Below are 9,933 nucleotides of genomic sequence, written 5' to 3'. Positions count from 1 at the left end.
GTGTGTGTGTGTGTGTGTGTGTGTGTGTGTGTGTGTGTGTGTGTGTGTGTGTGTGTGTGTGTCCCAGATTCTTATCGGGGAGGTGACCAGTTTTTTTGTGAAGACAGAAGGCGCTCAGGAGAAGACCATAGTGACGGCTGACTGCTGTTACTTCAACCCTCTCCTCCGTAGGATCGTACGTTTTCTGGGTCAGTCACAGTCTTAAAGATCAGAGCTTCTTCTGCTTTAACTAATAAATCCTCTCTTCTCTGGGGTGCAGCCTCATTAAGGCTCACACCACTACATCTCTATCTTACAGTATGTAGACTAAACACAAAAAGCCCTTGTCCTTAACATGAGTCTCCTGTGGACGCATTTTCGTTAGCCTTATTTTTATGTCCCATTCTGTTGATGCTCTGTGATCTTTTTCACCACATCTGTATGACAGACTGAGGTTCTGAAGCATAAAAGCAAAGACTGTTTCTGTCTAGTCATTTGGTGCGAAACACATAAAATCAACAATAACAGCTGAAATCCCAGGAGAGTGCTTGTTTTCTTGTACACGCTCCCTCACTTTCACTCTGTCTGTCTTTCGCTCAGGTGTGTACTCTTTCGGCCTCTTTACCACCACCATCTTTGCCAATGCCGGTCAGGTGGTGACAGGAAACCAGACGCCTCATTTCCTATCTGCCTGTAAGCCAAACTACACAGCTCTGGGCTGCCAGTCTCCACTGCAGTACATCGCAGAGCACCGAGCCTGCACAGGAAACCCGTATCTGGTGGTGTCCGCCCGCAAATCCTTCCCCTCCAAAGATGCAGCGCTCAGCTTCTACTCAGCCATCTACACGGTGGTAGGAGACTTTCTTTTTTGAGTCTGGGTGATGCACCGGATGAGATGACTGATGATCTGGTTTTACTTTATGAAGAGTCTTTAGAAGAGCTATAACACACAACAAAGCACCAGAAAAGTTTCTGATAAGTGGCTTAAAGTAGACTAATATTGTTTATATTGTTTAACATTTTTACTATTATTCAAGTCTAGCTAATGCTGAACGCTGAGTTATCAGCTGCTGAGCTTGGCAAGCAAGGTGCATCCACAGACTGTACAGGTGAATTGCACAGACACATACACCTCCCAATTTGTGCCAGAAGAAATATAAATGAAATACTATAATTTTACTCATCAAATTTGGAGTATAGGTTACTTGGACTGGCTGTGCAATTAATCATACATATCTGTCAAATAATTACAGTAAAAATGCTTCAAAAGGAAGTGAAATGAAAACATGGCTGGTTTCAGATAGCTGACGTAAACACTGGCACGTAGCTGGAGCCCTCAGCCACCTGTAATTCAACAGTCTGTAATTTAAAAAACTAATAATAGAATAGACTACCCCCATATATTTGTAAATGTATAGATGTCCAAACAGGTTTTTGTACCAGGTTGAAAACATGGTTATTTTTTTCCACTGTTAAGTATTTTTCAGCTGCTTGGATCTGACACACACTAAATCCTGGCAGCACATCAACCCTACTCTCTGCCTACACTGGCTCCCAATAGAGTGCACTGATATAAATATGAGATCTTCTACAAGTCCCTCCACAGTCTTGGCCCTATGTACCTCTATGAACTGATCTTCATCCCGTGACAACCACCTCCACCCTTCCTTCCTTTCAACCTGTTTGTGTGGCTGGTCTTAACCACAGGCACTGGAGGGCTGGTGTGGCTTGTTTCCCATCAGTGACACTGAAAAGAATGAAAGGTTCACATGCTGCAGAACTCCAGTTTTCTGATTTATTGCATCTAGAAGTGATGTTTTGAGCACACCAGCGTTCTATGAAATGCCTCTGAGCTCAGTTGCTGGGTGGCTCTGTGGTTTGGATTTTTACACTAAACAACACTGCATGAACCATTTCTTTACCCATGCTCTAACTTACACCGCTGATTGTACTGACTACATCCATTATAGTTAGTTAAAGTTCTTTTCTTCTTTAAAATAAACTGTATTTAAATTGGCATTTGTGTGCATCTTCCTTTTTGTCATGGCCATGTGGCTCTATACCCCATCCCAGAGTCACTTGCTCCTCAAACACGAGGCAGCCGTCCATTTCCATCTCCACGTTGGAGATCCTGGGGTTACAGAATCATATGTCTCAGGATTCAAACACTAGCCAATGCTACCACTTTACATCAGTTATGACAAATATAAGGTTAAGCCTGGTAGTTCTTTCAACCACATTTTAAGGTATGTGCACAAATAAAAAACAGAAGTAAAACTCCCGATTATCCCTAGATAAATCTACATTTTACGAACATACTGAAATAAACAGCTTGAACACAGTCTTTATATTAATATTATATATTTTATAGAGCATAGCAAACCGAAAATCATCTTTTCTTAAAACAATCCCTCTGCAAACTGGCAAGTTTTATACCCGACTTTCAAAGTTTTGAATATTCAGAATTAAAATATGTTCATGTAAGAGATTATAAAGTAAAAAACGTTCACTTAACTAAGTTGGACAAAAAGAACGCACACCCTTCTGCCTCTTTTCTCTGGAATTACATTAACTTGCTCCTGTCATTTTAGAACCTTTAAACCAGCTGCGGTGGTTTTATTATGCTGCTTTCCCTGCGGATAAACCACTCAGCTGTTCAAAAATCCCTGCAGAGTGCGGCCTCTTGTGGTTTACTCAAGCTGTTTGAACTATTAAGCTAGTCAGTGTCTAGAATATTTTGCATTATCTCAGCTTGTTGCTTGAGCTTTCAACACATTGTTCAACTCTTTGCTTTGTTAAGATAGGTTCGTTTTTTAAATGTTCTGTTAATTCAGTATATTACTGCTTTCCAGATGTATGTGACTCTGGTGTTCAGGACAAAAGGGACCCGCCTGATGAAGCCCACATTATGCTTGGTGCTGCTGTCTCTGGCTGTGCTGGTTGGGGTGGTGAGGGTGACTGAACACAGGAACCACTGGAACGATGTTCTGGCTGGATTCGTAACGGGTGGTGCCATTGCTGCCTTTCTGGTAAGAAGGAGAAAGGGAGGGAGGAAACACTGAGAGGGGTAGTAAAAGAAAGTAGGGTGAAAGAGGCGATAGATCATAGCCTATTTATACACCTCCAGATAGGAACACAGTCACCTTATATGCTGTCAGTAGCTATAAGCTGCCTACAGCTGCTTCTATCTCTGCAAGCTGCTCAGCAACCCGCCTACATCCTCCACCCTCCTTATTTTCATTCTGTGCCTGACTTAATCAATGCCACGTCTGCTGCCATCGATGCCTGCTCTGTTCTGTAGCCATCAGGCCTTGCTGTCAAATATAAATTACTGTCAATGGACATCACAATCTTCTCTGACTAAACTGACTGAATGTTCTGTTAATATTTGTATTCTTGTATTTAAATGTGTGATTTAAAGGTAGAATTTTAATTCACATTTATTGTATTTCCATTTTACAGTTACAGAGAACAACCGTTGCAAAAATAAATGAATAACATAACCAGCGTGCTTTTCGTATGTCACTGTCCTTTGTCTGTTTGCATTTTAGTTTCATTTTCTTGTCATTCTCGAGTTTACATGCTGTTTTTGTGGATGTTGTACTTTCTGAGCCTTCACCATCATAAAAACTCAAACTGTGATCTGTTCCACTCCATTTTCTGTGTGTGGGACATGTTGAAGGGAGAAATGTGGTAATGATGGTGGGAGGATTTACTGATGATTAAGGCTACAAAAAGGATGCACTTCCATACATGACTGTAAAAGAAAAAAAGCGTGGACTAAACAGAGTCTTTTATATTGATAATTCAAATAATGTCATTTAGTGTTGGACCTCTTGACCCAAAGTATCAGTATTAACTTCAAAGATCAAAGTCATTTCTGGTGTGTCCCTAAGAATATAAATTTCTTTCCATGCCTCCCTGCAAAATTCATTGCCTATCCCTCTTTCTTTTATCTCAGTCTCTCCCACTTCACTATCTGTTTCCATGCACACTTCAGCATTTCATGCAGCAGAAAATCATCCATCTCTATAGTGGAGTAGAGCGAATTTCTCCCTTGCTTTTCCCTTTACACCTTTTTTGTCTGCTCTCTACCAGGTGTCATGTGTGATCAACAATTTCAGGCCAACCCAGATAGCAGCGTCGACTCCTCCACCTCCTCAGCGCTCAGAGCCCCCCGTTGGGCTGCCTCTTCTCAGCCTGCCCCGCGTGGAGAGTCCACTTGAAAAGTTAAGTGGCCTCCAGGTAAGGGGTGGGGGAAACGAAATGTACCAAAGCAATCAAAACAATGTTTTAAATGTGCATGTACTTGTTTTTTTATCGAAATGTTTGGGCATTTTCATTCCATGACAAATCAGTGAGTACGTCCAACCTGACCTCCTCAGAATCAGCTGTAGTGTCTTTAGAAAAACTATATAAATTTTTAACATTATAGAAAAAAAAAACTTGACATATTACAGGCCATGATATTACATATTTTCCAGTGTTTGTGATCTTTTTTGAGCTTCAGATCAATTTTACACCCACTTTGAGTGCTATAGTCTAAACCCAGATCTTATCTATTGTTATGCATGTTTTCTCTTATTTCTATAACCAGCTTTGAGCGTCAATATCATGGGATGTAGTCTGTAATGTAGGGGAACAGAGAAAAAAAAGCATTTACTTTTAAGGGTCATATCCACAAGTGATCGAGGTGGCTGGTCACAACAAGTAGAATATAAAAGGTCTTTTGTTTTGATGCCAGGTTCATTTTCCAGCTCTGATTCCTTTGTGTTGAAATCCTTTACTAATCATTACTAACAACTAACCATTTTTTTTAATTGAACATCCATTTCCTTCAGAATAGCCTTAATGCTTCATCGCATAGATTCAACAAGGTGCTGGAAACACAGTTGCTGCAGATTTTTACTTGGCTGCACATCCACATTCTGAATCTCCCAATCCCCACATCCCTAAGGTGCTTTATTGGATTGAGATCTGGTAACTATGGAGACCATTGGAGTACGGTGATGTCATTGTCATGTTCAACCCATCAGAACATAGCTGCTCGGCTCACAAAGGAATAGACGTGGTCAGCAACAATACTCAGGCAGGCTGTGGTAGTGAAACAATGCTCAATTGGTTCAAAGGGAGCCAAAGACTGCCAAGAAAATACTCCCCAAACCATTACACCAGCAGTCTGAACTGTTGATCAAAGGCAGGATGGATCAGTGCTTTCATGTTGTTGATATTTTATTCTGATTCTGTCTGAATGTCGCAGCAGGAATCAAGACTGATAAGACTGGGCAGCATTTTTCCAATCTTCTGTTTCCTGTGCAATTTATAGGAGTTGCACACACCAGGTGATCTTCTGCTGCTGTGGCTGATCTGCTTTGAGGTTTAACATGTGTTCAGATATGCTCTTCTGCATAGCTTGGATGTGATTAATGGTTATTAAAGTTACTCTTTACTTTCTATTACCTCGAAGCAGTCTGACTATACTTCAGGATGTCAGCGTGACCATGTGTACATGGATCTAAATGGACCCAATTATTGCTATGTGATTAAATATTTGCATTATTAAACAATTGAACAGATGTACCAGTGACTGCCAGTGATTGTATGTGCAAAGGTTGGATTGCAATTTGACGTGAATATACAAAAACCATAGTGACAAAACAACACGCACCCAGAGACCTGTGGAATTGATATTTTCATAAAGCATATGTGCAACAAGACAACCTATTAGAGAAAATTTTCATACATCAGTATGAAGGAGCAACTTTGTAAGGCTTTGTTTTTATATACTAAAAAAAAGTCAGCTGATTTGAGGGGTCAGATTTTATGGATCTTTTATGGAATGATCTTCCTGTCTTGTTTGACTCATTATGTCTTAATGTGTACCAGATGCTCTGATCTCTGTCTGATATCCCAGCTTTGTGTGTCCATTCTCTTGTCTAGACATCATCACTGGGCTTTTTTTTTTTTTTTACTGTTATTATCTCAGTCTAGTCAAGTTCATTTGCCCTTTTCGCTCAAATTGAACTTCCCAAATATTTTACAATGTGTTCTGATATGAATTTTCTCTCTCGTCTTCCCCTCCCTTTCCTGTGTCCTCCCATTAGGCTCCAGGGCTACCGTATTCTGAGATCACATGACCATCAGCCAATCCCGTCCCCTGCCCCTCCCGATGTGCTCCTCCCCTCACGACGTTGCCTCACCAGCGCAGTCTAGACCTGCCCACTGAGTGCCCCCCGCCCTGCCACGCCCACCCTGAAGGACGAAAGCCTCTCAGACGAGTCAAATCCACCCAGGTCTGAAGGTCCACCCGTCACATGAGACAAACCAGCAAAAATCACACACAGCGAGCCTGGCCAAAATTCGCCATCTGCTAAGGACCAGACGGAGACAGAGACCTGCCCTCCTTACCTTGCACTGTCCTGTTTGTCATCCACGGTGGCCTACCTTCTCCTTTGGGTGAAAAAGACCCATTTCATGACTCGCCAAAGCCAGAGCTGTTAAAGCAATACTGTTTCCTGCTTTCTTGTCCAGTTTTTCCACAAAGACTATAAAGACTGTTGGCTGGTGATGACTTGATATTTTAAAAACAACAACAACAACAACAAAAACGATTAAAAAAACAACTCAGCAGCGCTGAGGGTTTGGGGATCGAAGAAAATCCCAGGCACAAGTGAATTGCCCTCAAGACCATTTTGTAACACTCAGGATGATTAAATAGAAACAAGCAGAGGACAGGAATAAGAACAAAGACCTTTATAATAAGAATACACGTACCATCGAGAGTATTAACATTTTCTTTTGTCCTCAAAGTCAATAAGAGATGCTGTCAAAGAGAAAGCACTTTTGTAAATTATAGCACAGATGAACCGACTCAGTGTTCACGAAACTGTGTTGTATCCTATTTTCTTTTATTTTATATTGTGTGACGTGATAGAAGAGAGATTTATACACACCACAGCTGTGCTCGTGATGCCACGTGTTTTGTGGCATCATTTAATTCATCCTCGAAGTGAACAGCATTTGATTTTCACCAACTTTCCAAATATCCTTATTCCTTTCTATTCAGGTGTGTGTTCTAAATGTACTGTAGGATTAATCTCCATCCTGTGAAACATTATGGAGAGCTCTGTGATTTGACATACTGCCTGTTCCAATGTGAAAGTCTGTAAAAACAAAATCCCTTTTGTCTGTTTCCCTCGTCCCCTTTTTTAACACTTCCATGCATCGTCTTTTATTCCAGAGTACATTCATCTAAATACTGGACACCTGTATGATGTTTCCTACATTTATATCAGCTGGTGTTTCCAAAACTAGTCTGTAATAAGAGTGGTTATGACATCAGTTTGCTGCAGTTCATGCATCTGTCCTGTCTAGTTGTTCCTAGCTCCATCAGTGTTTCCTCTCACCGATTCTCTAACAGTGATGGCACAGACCAGTGTGTAAGACAGAGGTAAGCCCTCTGAGCTGTGTATACTTTTGTACAGAATATAGTTTTGTTTTTTTTTACACAGTATATACCACATTATGTTTTATTGTGTGAAAAATGTGAAGCTACCTGAAGCTGTCTTGTATGAACATGAGTAGTAGCCTGATCTAAAGCAGGAATGTAGCACAGCGGAGAAGTGTGTGAAATCTAAAAGCATAAAATTGGGGTGTTTGGCTCACAACTTGCTTGCTTCTGCTCAGTTCAAAAGGACACTCCAGGGAGGGTATACTACTCTACACACTGGGTTATATAAAGAAGACGTTGTTAAGGTTTTATTAAGCGTGTGTGTGCGTGCGTGTGCATATTTGTGTGTATGTTTATAATGAGCACATTGTATGGCAGCATAACTGTTAATTTGGCAATCTGTTTTCTTAAGTTAAACTGTCAAAAGTAGCTGCTATAATTACACACTTGTGCATGTGTGTAACTGCAGGCCTTCGAAGGACCCCTGCCAAGGCTTCTTAACAATGCCTGTTATAGCAGGTGCTCATTATAGCTCTGTGATTACCTACGGTGAAACTTTGTAAATAACTGAAGAGATAGAGAATACCATAACTGTCTAAATAATGTTATTTTCATGTTGAAATGTCACTGTTTTGTATTTATTTACCAAAATAAATCACAATTATAACACACCGCTTGGTGAATTACATTTTCTAATTTTCACTTTGTTTGCTACCGTTAATGAGGATATGGATTTTATGTGTTACTCTTCTTTTTTTTTTTTTTTGTTGCATGGTCTTATTTGAAATACCGGACATTCAGTAGTGGTGCATGCTGCACATGCAAGTGACGGTTTTTGGACAATTTGTTTCAGTTGGGCAGCTAGCAAGAATGGTAAATGGACCGGTTCTTATATAGCACTTTACTACTCTGCCTGAGCACTCAAAGCACTTTATATAACTTGCCATTCACACAAATATTCACTATGCTTTGGTGCTTTTTACATAACTTTAACATACATTCATACTCTGTGTCAAAGAGCAACTTGGGGTTAGTATCTTGCCCCATTACAAGAATTCTGCATGCAGTCTGGATCAAACCACCAACCAACCATCAATTAGTAGATGACCCATTCTAGCCAAACCCAACTACCCCCAGCTACAGCCACCCCTGAGTCCTGGGTTCAAATCCACAGGCGGCTGAGGCTTTTCTGTGTAATTCCACCCACAGTCTAATGACATGCACAGGGTTAGGTTTATTAGCAATACTAAACCAGCCATAGGTCTCTCTCTGTGTTAGCGCTGAATCACATGTCCCAGGTGTACCCTTTACTTGCCCTATTTTAGCCTCCCCGTGACCCTGAATTAGCTAGCTGAAGAAAATGGACAAATGGTTTCTGTTAATCTTGACAACAGTGACCAGAAAAATCAATCTCCTCCTTCACTACATCCATGAAGCGTCTCTGTGGTCTTCCTCTTTTCCTCTTCCCTGACAGCACCCTTTATTTGGCTTTGACTTTTTTGGATTTTTAGAGAACAAAGTAAACATACAAAGTGCTAAAGAATAAGAATGTACAAATTTGAAAAATGCAAAAATAACTTCACTGGAACTTAAAGCAATTTCAAATTCAGTGGAAACAATTGAAAACAAGTACACATGGTTTAAAGAAGCAAAACAATACAAATAAATCACACTTATCTCACAGAGTTCTTCGTGCAGGGAATTACACAGTCGTGCTGCTGAGGGTGCACGGGCTTGATCATCTTTAGTGTCCTGACAAGTCTTTGGCATTACTTATAAAGGTCATGTTGGAAGATCTCAGGCAATATTATATGGAGTCAGCAGTTTATGGATGCAGAGCGCATCCACAAACCGACTATGCAGCGATTTAAAAACCAGCAATAATATTTTTTAATAACTATTTTAAGCCAGTGAAGGTCTACAAGGAAAGTCTTTTGATGCCAGTGTATGTTATGATGGGCGATGCTGGAATAATCAAGTAGTACAGGCTGAAATAAATGAATCTACTATCCCTCCTCTTTACATGTCCAAATTATCTCAACCCATCATGGGACAAATTCAATAAAAACAGCTGCAGTGGTGTGCTGACTTTGCCCCTAAAAGAATTTCTAAAAACTCCTTTTTTTCCCCCCTGGAAATTATACTAATATCACCATTTTGCCATTGATTTGAATATGAGTGCCATGTCTCTCTATTATAATGTCTCTGACTGAAATGAACCAGATCCACAGTGGTTATCCAACCACAGGGCACTGCTAGAGGTGTCTAGAGTCAGAACTAGACGGACAGAATATAAGGCTGGTGATTTTAACATTGCAGCTGATTGGTGTTAGACATTTTAAATGAAACACCGGCGTGACTGATTACAAGAATTCTAGCTGGGACAGTGTGACTGTGACCCAGCACGCCACTAGATGGAATTCAATTTCCATTTTTCCTGCTGCTGTATGTCATGACATGCGATGATCTGTGGGAAAGATCTGTCTGTGCTCAGGTTCTGGAGT

The 9,933-nt window shown here is 40.6% G+C and overlaps 1 protein-coding gene across 5 annotated transcripts in view; it reads left to right on the top strand.

Annotated features, from left to right (window-relative positions):
• Nucleotides 1–6,578, top strand: part of LOC102195657 (lipid phosphate phosphatase-related protein type 5-like) — a 58,430-nt gene extending 51,852 nt beyond the window's left edge. For 4 of the 5 annotated variants that reach the window (XM_005748930.1, XM_005748931.1, XM_013914874.1 and 1 more), the window contains 5 exons: nt 68–188; nt 580–830; nt 2,832–3,008; nt 4,078–4,208; nt 6,084–6,578. In XM_005748930.1, the coding sequence (XP_005748987.1) occupies nt 68–188; nt 580–830; nt 2,832–3,008; nt 4,078–4,208; nt 6,084–6,192 (789 nt within the window). In that variant the 3' untranslated portion in view covers nt 6,193–6,578. Of the gene's footprint in view, nt 1–67; nt 189–579; nt 831–2,831; nt 3,009–4,077; nt 4,225–6,083 lie in introns of all 5 variants that reach the window. The other variant, XM_013914872.1, reaches the window with a different exon arrangement.
• Nucleotides 6,579–9,933: the final 3,355 nt, after the last annotated feature.

This window comes from Pundamilia nyererei, unplaced genomic scaffold, assembly GCF_000239375.1.
Source record: "Pundamilia nyererei isolate P.nyererei 1_Seehausen unplaced genomic scaffold, PunNye1.0 scaffold00234, whole genome shotgun sequence".
In the NCBI taxonomy this organism is placed as follows: Eukaryota; Metazoa; Chordata; class Actinopteri; order Cichliformes; family Cichlidae; genus Pundamilia; species Pundamilia nyererei.
This window is presented reverse-complemented; position numbering and strand designations above follow the sequence as displayed.